The sequence below is a fragment of the Ochotona princeps genome, chromosome 9 (assembly GCF_030435755.1).
Source record: "Ochotona princeps isolate mOchPri1 chromosome 9, mOchPri1.hap1, whole genome shotgun sequence".
NCBI classification, from domain to species: Eukaryota; Metazoa; Chordata; class Mammalia; order Lagomorpha; family Ochotonidae; genus Ochotona; species Ochotona princeps.
The window spans coordinates 14,699,368-14,719,067 of record NC_080840.1 but is presented as its reverse complement, the minus strand read 5'-3'; the positions used below and the strand labels follow the sequence as shown (position 1 = coordinate 14,719,067).

The window sequence follows — 19,700 nt, the reverse complement described above, 5'->3', positions numbered from 1 at the left end:
TCAGCTTTGCTGAAAAGACTTTTGTCTTAAGTGAGGATTCTTTGGGGTATCATGCCCAAATTTGGTGTGTTTGTAAATCCCACCCTCCCCTCTGCTCTAAACATTGTAATAGTTATTCTTTGATTCATTCTCTCTTACTGTTAGAAAGTATCTAGGTACACCTGCAGTATTTAAAAAAAAAAAGAATTGAAGGTGTTCTTTGTTCGAATGTCTTTATTGTTTGTTTCTTCTGCTGAAATGATAGCTTTCTGTTTATTCCCTAAATGCCTTTGCTGATGGTATTGCCAGAGAGGCAACGCACCCTGCGTGGGAAGTTAGACGAACTGAGTTGGAAATGCACTTTTCCCAGTGCTGTGACCTGACAAGCTGGTCGCTGCCTCTATCCCACAACCTCGGTTGCTGACGGCTGCTTTGGTCACCATCCTGGAAGCTGGGACTGGGGCTGAGGATCTTCCTGGATCATCCCATGGTGGCAGGACAGAGAGACTTACAAGGGGTTGCGGGCAAGAGGAGGAACTCTGCCTTTCAAACCACTCAGTCACTCTTTACAAACGTACTTAACATGGAACATATGCTTTTGTGTTTAACAGAATTATCGTGAACATCATCCACAGCACCTCCGACTACCATCCCAAAGTGTTGCGATTCTTGAACGTGGCTTTCGATGGGTCAGGGGATTCCCTCATTGCTGGAGACCATCAGGGAAACATCTATGTTTTTGACCTGAATGGAAACAGGTAAACAGAGCCTGGTGATACTTACCTCATTAACAAACTACTAATTCACTGACTTTTTTAGTTCATGCCATTGATTATTCACTCAGGAATTCCAAGTTGAACTATAATTCACTTAGCTTGCAAAACATAAGAAGTGCTGAGAAAAAATAGGAAAGGATGGAGAGCTACTATTCAGTATTTTTAGGGAACTAAAGTGCTCATCTTCACTGGTTTTGAAACAACTTAGTTTTTTTTAAAGATTTATTTATTTTTATTACAAAGTCAGATATACAGAGAGGAGGAGAGACAGAGAGAAAGATCTGCCATCCAATGATTCACTCCCCAACTGAGCCGCAACGGCCGGTGCGCGCCAATCCGAAGCCGGGAACCTGGAACCTCTTCCGGGTTTCCCACGCAGGTGCAGGGTCCCAATGCATTGGGCCGTCCTTGACTGCCTTCCCAGGCCACAAGCAGGGAACTGGATGGGAAGTGGAGCTGCCGGGATTAGAACTGGCGCCCACATGGGATCCCGGGGCGTTCAAGGCGAGGACTTTAGCCGCTAGGCCATGCCGCCGGGCCCAACAACTTATTTTTAAAATTTAACTGCCGGAAGTTTATCACTTTATTTCTGATATTTCATCAGGCAATTTAAAAAGAACACAGTTTCTTCTGTACGTTATCGTTACAGTGCGGTATAGGTAAGACTTCTGAACACTTGGTCTTCACGCTGTCCTCCTGCTCCTCTCCTTTTGCCTCATGGAACATTCTAGTCCAGAAGCAGTGAGGTGGTGGGTATCTGTGTGCTGGGGTTGGGTTGTGGTTCTGCCAGAGGGGCCGAGCGTGTCTGTGTGGGGCACACGGTATGGGCCAAGCTCGATTGACACGGGAACTGTGCTCCAGAAAGGAAATAACTTGGGAATAAGTGAGCCACATTTCCCTGCATTGGAAGAGGGTCTCACCTGGATATGGAAAACCGGGAATGGACACTGCTGTGAGCTTAGGATTGGAACTCCCGGTGCGCACTCTCCTGATTTTTCATGTCTACACACATAGGGGTGCCTGGGTGAGATCGGGGGAATTGTACAGGTGCGCCCTCCCCATCTTTATCCTCTTGAGGACCCGGGGGCAGTGCCATGCCAGCAGCAGTCAAAGTGTGTGCTGCCCAGTTCTGCTGGGGTACTCCGGTCTAACTGAAGGAGTTGGGTCAGGAAGCACCTCTTACCTGTTCGCTTTTAGAGCCGACAAGGAATTGTACTGTGTGCAAACGAGCTGGACGCCAGGTGGGAGGTGCCCCGAGTGACTGTGCTAGAGACCCCTAGGACCCCGAGGTGCGTAGTGAGAAACTAATTAATAAATAGAGAGTAATGGGTCATATCCATGGACGATAATCAAAATCTGTGAATCATGCTGCCATCAACAAACAGATGAATGAAAATGGGATACTAAATGGTATTTTGTATTTTCACCAAAATGCAGGAAAAGAAATTGTTGAATGAGCCATTGGCAGAATAAGGAGTTTCAGCCTCTTGGATTCTTAGCATTTCATTGCTTGCCTACTGATACTAACTTTTCCCAATTTCCTTGTCTTCTGGCGTGGGAGCCTACTCACCTAGCCCCTTCTATGTCCGTTACCTTAGTAAGCATGGTCTTAGTCTGGCAATACCAATCCCTGTTTGTTTTTTTTTTTTAAGATTTTATTTTTTCATTGGAAAGTCAGATACACAGAAGGAGAGACAGAAAGCTCTTCCATCTGCTATTGACCACAATAGCCAGAGCTGAGCCAATCTGGAGCCAGGAACCTCCTCCAGGCTGCCTATGCAGGTGCAGGGTCCCATGGCCTCGGGCCATCTCTGCTGCTCTCCCAGGCCGCAAGCAGGGAGCTGGATGGGAAAGTGGAACAGCCAAGACATGAACCAGTGCCCATATGGGATCCCAGGCATGTGAGGTGAGGATTTAGCTACTTAGCTACCATGCTGGGCTCCCAATCCCTCTTTTCTTTCTTTCTTTTTTTCCTTCTTTCTTTTTTTCTTTAAGGTTTATTTATTTTTATTGAAAAGACAGATTTACAGAGAGAAGAGGCAAAAAGTTCTTTCATCCACTGGTTCTCTGCCCACATGGCCACAATGACTGGAGCTGAGCTGTTCTGAAGCCAAGAGCAAGGCGTTTCTTCTGGGTCGCCCGTGTGGGTGCAGGGTCCTAAGAACTTGGGCCATCCACTACTGCTTTCCCAGGCCATAGAGGGAGAGCTGTAAGGGAAGTGGAGTAGCTAGTACACAAATTAACACGCATATGGGATGCTGGCACTTGCAGGTGGAAGATTAGCCACTTGAGCCATGGCACCCAGCCTCGCGATGTGTATTTTCCAGAAGTTCCTCCTGAGCCTTTGGATCACAAGTGTCCATTCTTGTGTTATCCTCTGTCTCCTTTGCTACCTATTTTAGTGCAGAAAAAATAATTTTTCTCTACCCTTCTAAACTCTTGGCTGGGGCTCCTGTTGGAAAGGAGAGACAGGACTGACAAGGGAAAGACAAGCAAGTTGTGCCCTTGTATCACAGTGTGACTCGTGGGTGTTAGACAGGCCAACCACAGGGAAGAAACACATCTTTAGATGGTCTTTATTCCAGGAGACCCGGGTCACCTGCTTTACTTCCCTGTGCAGCGGAAAGGCAGAGGTGAAGCAGGGAGCTACAGAGGTAAGAAAAGCTAGAAGGATGCATGCAAGGGAGTTTCTAATCCCTTTTGACATGAAAGCTGAAGCGGGAGTCGCTCTGGCCCTTATTTGACGGGGAATATTTCCTTCGGGGTCCCAGCCTGAGGTTAGAGTGATTCACCTGGATCGGAAGCAAGTTCTGCCCTCCTCTGGTCGCCATGGCAACCATCAGTGGGGCAGGCATCCAGCAATGAGAAACCCTTAGAGGTGACTTAGCACCAGCTTGTGTAGCATCTTGCAACACAGAATTTGTTGGAGATTTGATGGTCTCAGTTGACAGCAGGTTTCCAGATGGCGTTGATGTGAGAAACTCAGGTGGGTAAAGGCGGCTGAGTGATGTTTGCTTTGCTGCGGTCTCTAGGGTGATATGTCCCTTCTAGGACTCAAGCCCTGGTCCCCTGAGATAGGAGGTAGGGAGCGATGCCTTTGGAAAGTGACTCAGGCAAGCAGGGAGACAGCAGGGAGTTTCTCTTGTATCTGCTCCTCAATTGCTTTCAACTGAAAATAGTATTTATGGCAAGTACTAGATTGGGGGGGGGCTGTCCTGTCCCTCTACACCAGAAACATTCATGGCTGAACTGAGCAGTACGTGATAGAGGGAAGAGATGAAATTAGACTTGAATTATTTTATAAAGATTTATTTAATTTGTTTGGAAAGTAGACTTACAGAGAGACAGTGGGGCTGGAGGAAAAGAGAGAGAGAGGACTTTGATCTGCTGATTCACGCATCAGATGGTTCACACCTAACTTGGCCACAGCATCTGGGGTTGGGCCTACATGTCCCATGTGAGTGCTGGGCACACAAGGACTCGGGCCATCTCTCTCAGGTGTATTGGCAGGAAGTTAGATGGGAAGTAGAGCAGCCAGGACTTGAACTAGCACCTGCCTGGGATGCTGGTGTTGCAGGTGATGGCTTAACCCATCATGCAGTAATGTCAGCTCGCTAGACTGGATTCCTAAGGCCAGTATACTGGCTGCTTCAAGGCTTCCTCCTTGCCCAATCCAGTGATCGCATTTCAGTTTTCATTTTACCGAGGCGACTGAATGGCATGTCATCAACCCTTTGTCCTTCCGCTTCGCTGACTGCCCTGCCACACTGCCAGTTTTCCCTCTGTTTGGCTGGCTCTTGTCCCAGCCACTGCTGGCTTCACATGCCACCCAGTTGCCTGTCCTGGTGCTCTTCCTTCTGTAGTCCTGGGAATTCTCTCAAATCATCCCAGCGCCGTGATTCATGAGCTGTAGGGCCGGGTGTCTTGCACACGGACCCTTTGGTAGCCATGGGCTGCATGTGGCTCCTGAGCCCTTGCAGGGGGCTACTCCAAAGAAAGAAGTGCCGCAGATACAGCGTTGAGAATGCACCCTGAATTTTGGAAGCTTCATGGGAATAAACGTGCCATTTGATGAACTGTCAAAATGATGTTATTGTGGATATATTGTGAGTTAATAAAATGCACTTGAGATGAACCCCAGGTTTCTTTTTACGTCTTCCTGTGGCCTCCTGAAAAATGTCGAGTGACACGCATGGCCCACACCAGAGCATGGCCCTAAATGCTCTGCAAGACCCTCAATCTCAACATGCTTAAAATGAGACTTCTTCTAGTTCTTTTAAAAAGATATATTTATTTTTAATTGGAAAGGCAGATATTACAAGGAGAAGGAGAGACAAAGGTATTCTATCCACTGGTTCACTCCCCAAGTGGCTGAGCTGATCTGAAGCCAGGAGCTTCTTCCAGGTCTCCTGTGTGTGTGCAGGATCCCAAAGCTTTGGGCCATCCTTACCTGCTTTCTGGGCCACAAACGGATTTGGATGGTAGATGGAGCAGCCAGGACATGCACCAGGACCCCATAGAGATGCTGTGCCCCAGGTGGAGGCTTGGTCTATTACACCACATCGCTGGCTTCAAGAATTCTTATGTTTCACGGCGAACCTTGATCCCCTTTTGCCTAAGCTCGAAAGCTGCTTTGTTTCCAAGGTGAACTGCGTAGGCATTCAGTGTGCATTATTTCATGTAGTCATCACAACAGCCTTCTAAGATAGTGATTCTTCATCTGGTGAGAGCGTGGGGAGTGCCTGACCCCTCCGTGTTGACGTGGGTCGTGTACACGGCCTCTTCCTGCTTACCCTTTGGAACCGCTCCCGTCTGTGCCTTCCATCTTGTCCCAAGATCATTGGTTGGATCTCTGGTAGCTTCCTTTTAAGCCATGCTAGTTTATTTAAGAGGTCGAGGAAAAGTGCAAGTAAGAGGTTACAACAGCCGGGCCTGAGCTGGGGTGGGAGACATGCTGGAGCTCCCAGGTGGGCTTCCCGTGGAGGTGGTCAGCACCCAGCCACCCAACTGGCTGCTGCCTCCAGAGTTGAACCCAGTGCCTTAGCTGTGGAGCTAGCGCCAAACACCTGTCCCTCGAGTCTCTTTCTTTATGTTCTTTTTTTTTTTTTTTTTTTTAAGATTTATTTATTTTTATTGGAAAAGCAGATCAGATTCACAGAGAGAAGGAGACACAGAGGGGAAGATCTTCCATCTGCTGGTTCACTTCCCAAATGGCCTAAATGGCTAGAGCTGAGCTGATCCGAAGCCAGGAGCCAGAGTGGCTGGGTGTCCCATGTGGCTGCAGGGTCCCAAGGGTTTGGGACATCCTCTACTGCTTTCCCAGGCCACAAGCAGGGAGCTGGATGGGAAGTGGAACAGCTGGGACATGAGCCAGCACCCATATGGCACTTGAAGGTGGAGGATTAGCCTGTTGAGCCGTGGTGTCAATCCCCCAAAGATCTTTTCTTCCTTTTCCATCCTATTGGCGGTGGCGGTGGTGCTGGGATCATCTTCCTAAAAGGTATGTCTGATGACGATTGCTCTATGTGGAAATCTCCTGGTGGTTCTGCATTCCGTGACTGAAGCCCAAACCCCTGAGTGCATCGCATGGCACCCTTCATCAGCTGTCTTTGACTGAGCATAGTGGTAGGTCCTTCTGCCTCCCAGCGTCTTGCTCTCTGGACCCTATGACAGAAGGCTCAGTTGTGCCAGTGGAATTTCTGATGCTAACACAGTGATTTCTTCGTAGGTTTAACCTCGTTCAGCGAACGGCACAAGCCTGCACGGCCCTGGCCTTCAACCTCCGGAGGAAGTCGGAATTCCTCGTGGCATTAGCTGATTACTCGATTAAATGTTTTGATACGGGTAAGCAGTCCCCCTGTGTGTCTCGAGAGACGGTGCTGCAAGGAATGTAGCAGGCTCTGCAGGTTGAGGGCGCAGCCCCGCAGGCTGTCTCCTTTGGAGAAAGCAGCCACAGGATGTCTGCGGGGAGCATGCTCACTTCATGGCGCCTGGCTGCTGACTCGGCGTCCCTCACCGACCCTCGCATTGGGCATTTTACTGGAGCCACCCACAAGCCTTGGGAAAGCACTTGGGATTATAATGCAGATTACAACCAGGTGAAAGAAGAGGTGCTTGAGGTGGGGTGTGGAAAGTTCCAGAAGCAGAGCTCCCATGGTCCTCAGGGACAGGTGACCCTTGCTGCATGGCAGTCTGCGCCTCATACTGCTGGCCCAGGGAGGCTACCCAGGCTTGGGACCCGGGAGATGTTAGTGGACTCTGTGGCATAGGGGTAGTTATATTTTGTCCACATAGTTTCCAGCCCCCCTCTTCTCCTGAGGCTGACAGGGCATGGCCCGAAGTCCCCAACTTCTAATCACATGGTTGATATTTTTTGGCATGCCCAGCCCCGTCGTGTCTTCCTAGCGTAAACTAAAGCAGTGTCCTCTGACCTGAGAGACGCACCACGCATAATGCAGGGACTCCCGATTCGCTCAGGTTTGAAGGTTGTCTCCCACGAGCCTAGACAGAGGACACACTTCTGTTTGATTGCTAGATTCCTTAATGTTTGGACGCAGCAGTAACACTGCGGGAATCCTGTACATTTTGTGTCACATTACGCACACACGTATACACACATATGAATGTAGTTTGATTTAGTTGAAAAGCAGAATTACACAGAGACATATTTTCCATCTGCTGGCTCGCTCGCCATTGCAATGGCCAGAGCCTGAATCTCCATCAAGATGACCTGCGTAGGTGGCAGGGGCCCAAGCACCTGAGCTGTGTTCCGCCGCCTTCCTGGGCACATTAGCAGCGAGCGGCACCTGGACTTGAACAGATATGGACGCTTGGTGTCACTGGCAACAGCTTCATCTCTTGCCCCACAGTGCTGGCCCCATATGTGGAAATGGAGGCTTGTTTTTCCCTGTTTTGAGGATGAGGGAACTGAGGCACAGGAATAGCTTAACCGAGATCCCACAAGTGGAAAGCAGGGGAGCCCAGATTATGGCAAGGTAGTCTGGTGGGTGTTTTTACTCCATGCACACTTTGGTTGTGCCCAGAAACACAGTGTGTCTAGCTGTCCTCCCTGGGCTGTTTTATGGGGCTCCTTTCCCCCTGTTAAAAATTCATGTATTTCAAACCACCAGTGCCTAACTTTTCACCCTGCAACTGTTTGTGGTAACAGAATTGTTTTTTATATTATCCACTGTTGGACTTCTAAGCTGTTTGTACTTTTTGCCATTAGAAACAATGCTAGAACAAACATTCCAAAGTCAGCCTTTATGCATAGCTACGTTTGCTTTTCTTGGATTCCGCCACTGTCTTCCTCTCCTCTTGTAGTTCCCTCTTCACAGCCCCGCCCATCTTGCTGAAACGCTGCCGCCCAGAAAGCCCTTCCTTAGCTGCTGCTGCCACCCCCAGCTCCCCAGCGGCCTCCCTCCTGCCCCACTGTGTAGACCACACTCCCTCACCGCATCCTCACCGCATCCACCAATACACTGCTCTTGGTCCCACCACTCCAGGCTCTGCAACTTCTTCTGTTGTTGTGCCAGTTGTTTATGCCCTCTTGGTACCACCTGTCATCCCACGTGGTGGCACTCATTGTTCGGGGTGCTTTAAGAGGCCTTGGGGTTTATACTCTTTCCTCTCTTGGTTCCCCTTTCTGACTGCTTCTTTGTTGTCTATCCTGAATTCTTTCAATGGTTCATGTGCCTGCGGATTTTGTAACCAATTTCTTAAAAACTAGTCAATATTGTTTTGAGAATTTTTTTATTTTGCAAATTCATGTTGCAAAACAACATGGCTTCACTTCATAAAAATGAGAGACTTTTGGGCCTGGCACGATAACGTAGCTAAAGTCCTTGCCTGAATGTGCCAGGATCCCATATGGGTGCCGTTGTAATCCTGGTGGCCCCACTTCCCATCCAGCTTCCTGCTTGTGGCCTGGGAAAGCAGTTGAGGACGGCCCAAAGCCTTGGGACCCTGCACCCGTGTGAGAGACCTGGAAGAGATTCCTGGCTCTTGGCTTTGGATCGGCGCAGCAGCAGCCCTTGCGGTCACTTGGGGAATGAACCATCGGACGGAAGATCTTCCTCTCTGTCTCTCCTCCTTTCTGTATATCCACCTTTCCAATAAAGATAAATAATCTTAAAAAAAATTTTTTTTAAATGAGGGATTTTTTTCCAACATAAATTTAGAGGGACATAATACTAGCTAGAAGGAAAGTGCTTTCAACTTAGCTCTATGAAAAACTCCCTTTATCCCTCCTTTTCTCATGTCACTAAAGACAAGTGAAAAATTGATTGATCATTAGCAAATGCCACTTTGGGATTGGTGTTTGGAAACTGTTCTTGTTCCTCTAAGGAATTTGTCTATCCCTCTGGCTTCAATGTTGACCTACTTTTTGTATCCTAATTTTCCTCAGACTTTTCTTATTGTCTGACTATTCTCAGCTCTAACTTTCTGGGGCAAAAATTCTGATCACAGAAGGCAAACAGGCCCACTGTAGAACACTGGGTACCATATGGGAAAATGGGAAGAGAAAATAATAACCTAGTTGTCCACTGGTGACTAGCATGAATAGTTCTTGGAGGCTTCCCTGCCGTACCGTTTTTCTCTCCTCAGACAAATGCGCACATTAGAACCATTCGACTGCTAATTCCTTCTTAAAGCATTGATTGTATCACTAGTATCCTTCCATGTTTCTCCTTAATAGCTCTTGAATTTGTTCCTTTCTGCGCTTCCACTTTCTTGATTTTGACCTTGCCTGCATTGGTTTTTGCAGAAGCACAAATCAACTTGTCCAATTCCCTCTTCTCTCTCAGAACACCCACTGAATATCCTCAAAGTGTTTGTTCCAAACCATGAGCCACAACTGTGGCTCTTCCACATAAAGCTTACCCCATAAGAGAAAGCCCAAGCTTCCTAATATCACAGTCAAGATTGTTCTTTTTTTATTATTTAAAATTTTAAGATTTATTTAGTTTTATTTGAAAGACAGACGTGTTACACAGAGCAAGGAGGAGACAGAGAGAGGTTTTCCATCTAGTAATTCACTCCCCAAATAGCTGCAACAGCCAGAGCTGGACCGATCTGATGCTGGGACCCAGGAGCGTCTTCTGGGTTGCCCACTTCAGGGCAGGGGTCCAAGAACTTGAGGCATCATCCACTGTCTTCCCAGGCCCTAAGCAGGGAGCTGGGTAGAAAGTGGAGCAGCCAGAACACAAACTGATACACGTATGGAATGCTGGCACCACAGGGGAGGCTCAACATACTGCACCCCAATCCCTGTCTCCAGGACTGTCCCTGAAACTACTATTAGGACCGGGCACAGTAGCCTAGTGGCTAAAGTTTCCACCTTGCATGTCCTGGGATCCCCTATGGGTGCTGGTTAATATCCCAACTGCTCCACCTCCCATCCAACTCCCTGCTTGTGGCCCGGGGAAGCAGTTAAGGACAACCCAAAGCCTTGGGATACCTGGAAGAAGCTCCTGGCTCCTTGTTTCAGATAGGCACAGCTCCAGCCTTTGTGGCCACTTGGGGAGCGAATCAGTGACTGGAATATCTTTGCCTCACCTCTCTGTAAATGTGACTTTACGGTAAAAATAAGTGAATCTTTAAAAAAGAAGAAGAGATATAAGAACAGTTAATTCATTAGACTCACCTTCCAGGACCTCCCTGAAACACGGGTCCCTAATGTGATGCAGTTGCTGAGCTGCCGGAGCCTTGCACCTGCGGGGATGTTAGTGAGGGTTGCTCATAGAATACTGTCGTCGGTTGAATCCATTCCTGCAGCATTTCTGTGAAATGTTGTTCAGATGCTGCACGTGCATAACAGTCTTCCTTGTTGGCACAGTCACGAAGGAGCTGGTCAGCTGGATGAGAGGGCACGAGTCATCCGTGTTTGGCATCTCTGTGCATGCATCGGGGCGGTATGCCATGACAACGTCTTCTGACACTGCACAGCTGTGGGACCTGGACACCTTTCAGAGGAAAAGAAAGTTGAACATCCGCCAGTCCGTGGGGATACAGAAGGTCAGTGGGAAGTCCAGCTCGATCTCTCGCACTGTTAGCGTAGTTTCTTGGTAGGATTTATAGATGACATAAAAACAATGGTTCCTTTTGCCCCACGTACTGGAGCCGTGTCCGCACGATGCAGCAAGAAGCAAGGCACAATGGCCAGCACAATTAAAGGTGTTGCTTGTTGCTACAGTTTGTAAATTAACAAACTAAAGAAAACGAGTTATGCCCGTGAAACTGCAATGTTAATGGTATTCTTTATTTAGTTGGTGGGCTTTTGTTTGTGCTGTAACTTACCTACCTCGTCAGCAGATTTGTAAGAATTTCAGGGTGCACACATGTGGTGCCACCATCTGGAGTCTACCTTTTAAAGATTTACTTTAAAGCATGATGGCTCAGTGGCTAAATCTTCGCCCTGCAAGTTCTGGGATCTTACAGACGCCAGTTCGTGTCCCAGCTGCTCCACTTCTTGTCAGCTCCCTGCTTGTGACCTGGGAAAGCAGTGGAGGATGGCTCAACGCCTGGGACCTCTTGTGTCTGCGTTTGACCCCTGCTTTGGATTGACTCAACTCCAGCCATTATGGCCATTTGGGGAGTGAACCAGCTGATGCAAGATCTTTCTCTCTGTCTCTCTTCTCTTTGTAAATCTGCCTTTTCAATTATAAAATAACTTATTTTAGGGCCTGGCGCGATAACCTAACAGCTGAAGTCCTCACCTTGCATGTTCAGGGATCCCATATGGGCGCCGGTTCATATCTTGGCGGCTTCAATTCCCATGCAGCTCCTTGCTTATGGCCTGGGAAAGCAGTCAAGGACAGCCCAAAGCCTTGGGACCCTGCACCTGTGTGGGAGACCTGGAACAAGTTCCTGGCTCCTGGCTTTGGACTGGCTCAGCTCCAGGTGTTGCAGCCATGTGGGGAGTAAACCATTGGATGGAAGATCTTCCTGTCTCTCCCCCTCTCTGTTTATCTACTTTGTAATAAAAATAAATAAAATCTTTAAAAAATAACAACTTATTTTATTGGAAAGGCAGATCAGATTTATGCAAGGTGAGGATTTATCCACTGAGCCATAGCGCCAGGCCCATGTCTGTTTTAAAGTAAATTCTGGACATCAATGTACCTTTCCATAAGCATTGAAGCCTGTTTTTAATCAGCTATTCAATATTTGTTGATATAAAATTTATGTATAACAAATGCATATGTTAATGATTTTGAAAAGTGGAGAAACCTTTACAGCCTGTGTACATTTCGCGCTACCCCATCGTTTTCTTATAAACATAAACATTACCTTGAAGCTTTCCCACTGTACATGGGTTTTGCCCATTCTAAAATTTCATATAAATAGAACTGCTCATAATAGTTTTAGGCTTTTATCACTCAGCAGAATGTTTTTGAGATTTTTCCATCTGTATATGTCACTAGCGTGTTCCATTTTACTGCTGGTAAGTATTGTATTAATATACTACTTTTTTTATAAATTAAGTCCATTTTTTGAATTTTTTTTTTTGTTTGTTTTTTCAGTTAGCTACTTCTTCCAGAAATAGATGAGTATCCCATGTGATTAATTATTTTGCTTTAGGTTATATTATGCAGTGTTGCTTTTTAATTTCTTGGTTATTAACATGAACAACTTACAATGCATGTCAACCAAGAATTTATTTTGTAATCTCTGTGGGAATCCCAGAGTTCTTTATATTGTGCCTGTAATAATTAAAAAGAGATAAAAGTTGTGACCAGCTTTTTCATTCCAGAATTAGGCCAAATGTCTTAGTAGGTCTGTTCTTCTTTAATTGCTTTAGTACTTAAATTGAATTTTAAATTCCAAAACAGGGAGCGCATTGGGAGTTGAACCCACAATGGAAACAAAGTTATGAAACAGTGACATAGAAACCATCTGTTCTTTTTACCATGAAACTAAAATTAGTGCACACTGGGTGGTTGCCAGGCTAACCTTGCTTCATCTTTTAGATGTTTGAGTTTCCAAAACAGTATCATGAAGTGCTAGTGCTGTAAGAATAGGATTAAGTGTATGAAGAGAGTGATATATAAACTAGAAGTGTATTCTGCGTTAGCACACCAGGGTCGCAAGCAAGCTGTTTGGTTTTTGTTTGTTTGTTTGTTTTTTATGACCAAATAGCAAGTATTTTTGGCTTTGCAGGCCAAAAAAATATTATGTAACCATGTAAAAACCATACTTAGTGCTGGGGCTATGCAAAAATTGGAAGATGGCTAAATGGTTACCCCTCCTGGTTTTCACTGTTAAAAAGTAGCAAATAACTGATCTTAATGAAATCTTAAACTGTAGCTTTATTTCTTACCAAGTTTTTATTAAATCTATGTTTCATTCCAGTTTCTTATTCTGTATTTTCAGTAGAACCATCATACGGCTAGATGACCCTCGAGACTCTTGAAGTAACTGTCCTTGAGTTTTTTGCTGTGGAGCGCACCCATTTTAGGATGACTCTTCATGCGAAACAGTCCTCCGTTTCCTTCTCCCTGCCCTGCCCCAGGACATTAATTTTGTGCCGAGACCAAGCCAGTTGCTTAGCCAATGCCCCACATTCAGGATTTGTCTCAGTGGTTCATCATTGTTGTTTAACTTACTTTCCTATCCTCTACAGTTTAAAAGCTTTTGTAGGCTCAGATTAAACAGTTGGACAAACTGTTTACCTTGTGTATAAGATGATAGCAATAATAGATTGATCTGAGCATTGAATGTAAGCATCTGCCAGCCACTTCGCACAGTGCTGATTGTATAGTAAGTGCTAAGTAAAAGTCAAGCTCGCTGCCATTTCTTTTATAGTTAACTCATTCAGCTTATGGAATTACTTCTGTGCATTTACAGTTTTTTTATTTAATTTTTTTTTTTTTTTATTTTATGATACAATTCCATAGGCTCTGTTACAGTGTTCTTAACAACCCATAAGCAGAGGGTTTAGCTATCTCTTGAGATATCAGTATCCCACTCGAACCCAGAACTGGTTCAAGTCCCAACTGCCCAACTATTTCATCTCTTTATATATATATATATATATATATATAGTGTGTGTGTGTGTGTGTGTGTGTGTGTGTGTGTGTGTGTATAACAGGCAGAGTTACAGAGAAGGTGAAACCCAGAGATCTTCATCTGCTGGTCACTCCCCAAGTGGCTGTAATAGCTAGAGCTAGGCACACCTGAAGCCTGGAGCCAGGAGCTTGTTCCAGCTCTCCCACGTGGAGGCAGGAGCTCAAGGGCTTGGGCCCTCTGCCACTGATTTTCCAAGCATGTTAGCAATAATTTGGATCAGAAGTAGAGCAAGCAGAACTTGAACCAATGGCCCTATGCTGGCATCACAGGCGGAGGCTTAGGCTGCTTTGCCATAGTGCTGCCATCCTGCTGCCCTTCTCCCCCGCCCGCGGCTGCTTGATTTCTGGTCCAGCTTCCTGCTAGATATGGCTCAGGTGGTTGGGACCCTGCCGCACAGGTTGGAATTCCTGCTCTTGACTTCAGCCTGGCCCAAACCTGACTGTTTGCAGTCATTTAGAAAGTAAATCAGCAAATGGAAGCTTTCTCTCCATCTGTCTCTCCATATCTTTATCACTCTGTTTTCAAATAAATAATTTTTTAATAAGGAAATTATGTTTCATCTTAACCCATGTCATAGATGCACCATCTCGTATTATCCATTCAAAACTGCTCAATTAATCCAGTTAGTGCCAACATGTGATCTGACCTAAATTCCTTTAGTAGCAAAGTCTGAAATGAGTGGACATGAGGTTGGAGTATGAGTATATTTCAGTGTAAGTTGTTTCCCTAGGTACTTGGGCCTCATACATAATGCGTAGAGTCTGGCGCTGTGGTGTTAATGAGTTCAACCTGCACCTGTGTCAACATCCCATTTTGGCACCAGTTCATGTTCTGGCTGCTCCACTTCTGATCCTGCTCCCTGAAAGTGCACCTGGGGAGGCAGCGAAGGGTAGCCCCTGCTGTCCCCTGTGTGAGAGCTAGATGAAGCCCCTGGCTCCTTGCTGAGACCTGGCCCAGCCCCAGCCATTGTGACCATTCGGGGAGTGTCGGTGAAAATTTCCCTGACTCTGTAACTCTGCCGTTCAAATAAATAAAAGAATCTTTATTTTTAAAAAATCCACATGTTACTTTTAAAGAAAATATTAAATTACCTTTCTAAAATTGCAGATAATTCTGAAAGACACTTAGATTTTTTTAGATAAGGAACTATGAATCTTTCATTTCAGGATGTTTTTAAAACACCTAACCGCTCTAACTTCTCACTGATTTTTGTGTGTGATAGTAGTGGTGATTAGTAGCAACAGATTGCAGTTGCTGCATACTTCCTGTATAATTTTATACTTTACATAATCCTTTTATGCTTAAATAATACTGGAAGTATTTTTAAGCTGAGAAGGTGCAGCAGGGGACGCGGAAGCGCGGAAACACTGAGTTGTGTGACGGTCCGTAGTTTATAAAACAGCCATTGCACTGTACTGTCTTACTGCTGGAAACCAGTTCTCTAGAAAATCATAAATTCTGTTGTTGGCTTAGAGGTAGGATAGTCAGCTCTTTAGTTACTGAGTTTGAAATAAGCCTTGGGATTTGTCGCTGCTCCGGTTCAGTATATATTGAGACAGGGTCTGTGAGGGAAGTTAGGAAACATTGGATTGAATGTGTCATTGAATTTTTTCTAGTCTATGTGATGAGACCTCACTTGCACGTTTGACCCAAACTCTAAACTCTTTAAACTTTGTTTTGTTGTATTTTAAAGAGTTGCTTATTTATTTGAAAGGTAGAGTTACAGAGAGAGAGACAGAGTACAGGAGATCCTGCTCCTGCTGGTTCACTTCTCAAATGGCCACAATAGCCAGGGAGGGGCTTAGCCAAAGCCAAGAGCCAGGTACTGCTTCCAGGTCCAAATACTTGGGCCATCGGTCACTGCTTTCTCAGGCCACTAGCAATGAGCCAGATCAGAAGTGGAGCAGCCAGGCCGTGAGCCGGCACTGTATGGTATGCCGCCATGTCAGGCAGTAGGTTAACCATTAGGTCCCAAAAGCTTCTGGACCTTTAAACTGCAACTTGAACTCACATTCTACAGGGAAAATCTGCAGCCCTATCTTAGAGTCCATCCCCCTCCTAAACTACATTTTGTTAATGTTTTACAAAATTTTTTTATGCTTGTCAAGGGATGACACTGTCTAAATAATAATGACATGATTCATTAGGAACAATTTTATAACCATTAAAATATGGCAATTAAAATCAAAAATCGAGTAATGAATAATCATGCCAGCAATAATCTATCACAGCTATTCCCCTAAAATAGCAGTTGATGCTCATTAACTCATAAGCTTTTGCTTTTCCCAGTAGGAATAAACTTTATTACTTTTCTGGGAAAATGACTGCTAATTATAATAAGAATTTTCTAGAGTTATTTCTTGACATCCTCTCTGAGTTGGTGACTTTTTTTTTTTTAAATGAAACATTTATTTAAAAAGCAGAGTGACAGAGATAAAGAGACAGAGTTCTCTGCTGGTTCACTCCTCACGTACCCCAGCAGCCAGGGTTGGGCTGGCGGGAAGCTGGTGTCCTGGCTGGCGCCTGGAACCCAGTACTCAGTACTATGTGCTGTGTTCCCTACACTGTCACCAAGAATGAGCATTTTGTAAGATTTAGCTGTAGTTTTTTTTTGTTTGTTTGTTTGTTTTTTTATCCATTTTATTGTATTGTTGTTGACAATCTTTACATAGTTAATTACAGTTAAAGACAGAAAAAGAAAAAAAAAAGGTTCAGGGGGATAGGGAGGTGGGCAATGCTATTATGTCCATATTGTTTCCATCATGTATCTGAGGTAAAGGGGGATATTGAGGGAGAAGCCCCACCTGGTTTCCCGCCCACCCCAAGTCCCGGATGTGGGGCATGCTCTGAGATATGTGCTCAAGTGGAGTTAATAGTTCTCCAGTTATGAGTCACTGCCAGTTTCGCTTGATGAGGTGGTCCACTGATTGATATGGTCCATCATGAAGTCTCCATTTGTCCCATATTTCGCTGCCAACATGTAGCTGAGATGAATGATTGTCCTATTCTGTCTTCTGTCTTTTCTTGGTTAGAATTCTGAGTCCAGCAGTTCAAGTGGGGAGATCTCCAAAGATACTTTGAGGTATTCCCAGATTAGTTTCTTGTATGTTCTAGCAAGCACAGGGCCCGGCACAGTCCATCACCCTGATCAGCTGGTGGTTGCAATTGCTGTGTTGGTTCTGTTTTCAGTCCCGAGTTGCACTGGAACCAATGGGTGTTGCAGTCCAGTCTGGTTCGGCCCTTACATCAACCAGTGGGAGCTGCAGCCTAGTTGGGGCGACCCACAATAACCCCCACCAGACCGCCCCCTACCCTGGTTTGCCAGTATGTGTAGCAGAAGACCAGTCTGTCCCCCATCCCATTTGGCTCTTGTACTTGTCAATGGGTATTAAAGCTTAGTTTTATCTAACCAACTCAACCATCTAGCCCTCACAGATATTGTTGAGTACCTCTCTATCTAGCCATCCCAGCCCCCGTCCTAGTTTTCATGCCCTCCCATGGGAATAGTGACCCAAGAAGGGGGAACCCACTTTTTCCCTCCCAGGTCTCTCTGTCCCGGTTTATGCACTCTTTAGGTGGTCCTGTGATTTGACTCGACAAAATTAGTCCCCAGTGCCAGCTTCTGCCAGCTGATGCTGTGGCCCTGATCTAGTCCACATGCAGCGCACAGGTGTTGTAGCCTTGCTTAGTCGTGTCTGTCTCTATCCCAGCCCACGCTCTCCAGTGGGAGTGGCTGTCCAGCGAGGGGACCAGCCCCTTAACTCCCCCGCCAGCTCTGCCCCTCCCTTCCTGGATCTCACGTGTGCTGGATGGGTGCTGCATTCATATCCAGTACAGGCAACCACGCCCTGGCGTTCCATAATGTGTACTGGTTTTGTCGCAACCAAACCCGGCCCATTCCACACTCTGTTCTGGTGATCGGATTTGCCAGAGGATGACATGAACTGATTCAGCCTGGTCTGCTCCTGACCCATGCCGAATGCATGCCAGTGGGAAACTTTCCATGGCCTATTCTGGGCTGTTTCCAATCATGCTTCTCGCGCTTACCTGCAGGGACTGTGTCCTGCCAGAGGAGTTGCCCAGGCTCCTCCATCAGAACCCCTCCCAATGCCAGATTTTGCGCTTGCCAGGGGGTTCTTGAGCCAACCCTACTCAGTTCACCTCCTGTCCTAGCAGGAACAGTGGCTTTTCCTGGCTGGCTTTCACCCCATTCTGACTCTTGTTGTTGGATGTTTCAGCCCAGCCATGGCTCGTCCATACCCACATACAGCTCACACATGGCTCAGAAGGGGATTGAGACCCAGCCTAGTCAGTCCCACATCTACCCTGTTTCTCCATAACACTAGATGGTGCTGGGATCTGAACCGGCCTGGTGCATCCAATCCCAGCCCACACTAGTTCCTCGGGTGACTGCAACTGTTTCCTAGATAGAATGCAGCCCCCATTCCAGCACATACACCCCTTGGTGGGAACCTCATCCCAGCTGTGGCATCCCAGATTGGGACCGTTCCTAGCGGTAAATCACGCACCTGCACGTGGTTGCTCCGAGGACCATTAGGTGCCAGCCTGCTAGACAAGCCGGAGCTTATCGTTTACTTGATAGGTGTTCAAAGCTCAGCATTATTAAGGGATTGGAAGTTCTTCAAAGGAAGAGTTACTGGCATTGGGAATCTTTAGGATTGACTCAGATCCCAGAAACAGTGGGGTCACTCTAGAGCTATCTCAGCAGCGATTCAGACGTCCAATACCCCAGAGCTCCCCGGCCGGGCCCAGCCCGGGCCCAGCCCGCCATGAGCCATGGGCACATGGCGGACTGGGTTCGGGATCCGAGCTAGACGTCCTCTCCCGCAGCCCTCGGCTCGCCTCTCATTTAGCTGTAGTTAATATTTAATATAGTTTTATATTAATTCACAGTCAGTTTATGCATATAGTTTGTGTATAGGTATTTATATCACTTTTGAAAAGATGGTTTTTATTTTTTGAAAGACGTACAGAGACAAAGAAAAAGAGAGAGAGAGCTTCCATCTACTGGGTCACTTCCCAGATGGGCCAGGCTGAAACTAGGAGCCAGGAGCTTCATCTGGGTCTCCATGTAGGTAGCAGAGGCCCCAACACTTGGGCCACCTGCTGTTTGCTTAGGGCCTTAGCGGGGAGCTGGATGGAAGGTGGAGAGGCTGGGACAGCACCCCTAGGGGATGCCACAACTGCAGGTGGTAGCTCTACCCACTGTGCCAGAAAGCTAGTCCCATGTGCTTTATTTTTTAAACAAAGTTGAAACTCAAAATGGTACCGTATTTTCATTTAAGTCTTTTAATAGAAGGTAAAATTTCATAAATTGTTATTTAGAATTTTGTGAAATGCCTAGTCATTGCAGTTACCTTCTTGATTTAAAATTTTAATTAAAAATTATTTTAATTTTTAGTTTATGATAGTTTGTGAAATATCAGTGTTAGCCCTTATATACAAGCATGTTTTTCTCCAGTTTAAGGAAAGGTGATTTAAAAAAAGAAAGACTGACTACTTTGCTTAATTTAAATATAGAGAGTCCTCTATCAACTGTATAAAAAACAAAACAAAACCTTTTCCTGTTTTCCTTGTAGGTCTTTTTCCTGCCATTGAGTAACACCATTCTCAGCTGTTTTAAAGATAATTCCATTTTCGCCTGGGAATGTGACACTCTGCTTTGCAAGTATCAGTTGCCAGCTCCACCCGAAAGCTCCAGTATATCGTACAAAGTTTTTGCTGTGACCAGGTAACGCACCTTTTAAAACATTTTGAATTTAAATAAAACTTAATATATGATCGTCAACTTTGAAAGAAAGAGGCAGAGCTCTTCCACCACCTAGCTTATTCCCCAAATACCTGCAGTAATTG

The 19,700-nt window shown here is 45.9% G+C and overlaps 1 protein-coding gene across 6 annotated transcripts in view; it reads left to right on the top strand.

The window, feature by feature from the left end:
• TBC1D31 (TBC1 domain family member 31) overlaps positions 1–19,700 on the top strand; it is a 57,787-nt gene that overhangs the window by 846 nt on the left and 37,241 nt on the right. For all 6 annotated transcript variants that reach the window (XR_009246054.1, XM_058668508.1, XM_058668506.1 and 3 more), the window contains exons 2-5: positions 591–737; positions 6,484–6,599; positions 10,594–10,772; positions 19,427–19,578. Coding sequence is in view for 5 of the 6 variants with exons in the window: in XM_058668508.1 (XP_058524491.1) it covers positions 591–737; positions 6,484–6,599; positions 10,594–10,772; positions 19,427–19,578 (594 nt within the window). In the remaining variant the exon portion in view is untranslated. The remainder of the gene's footprint in view (positions 1–590; positions 738–6,483; positions 6,600–10,593; positions 10,773–19,426; positions 19,579–19,700) is intronic.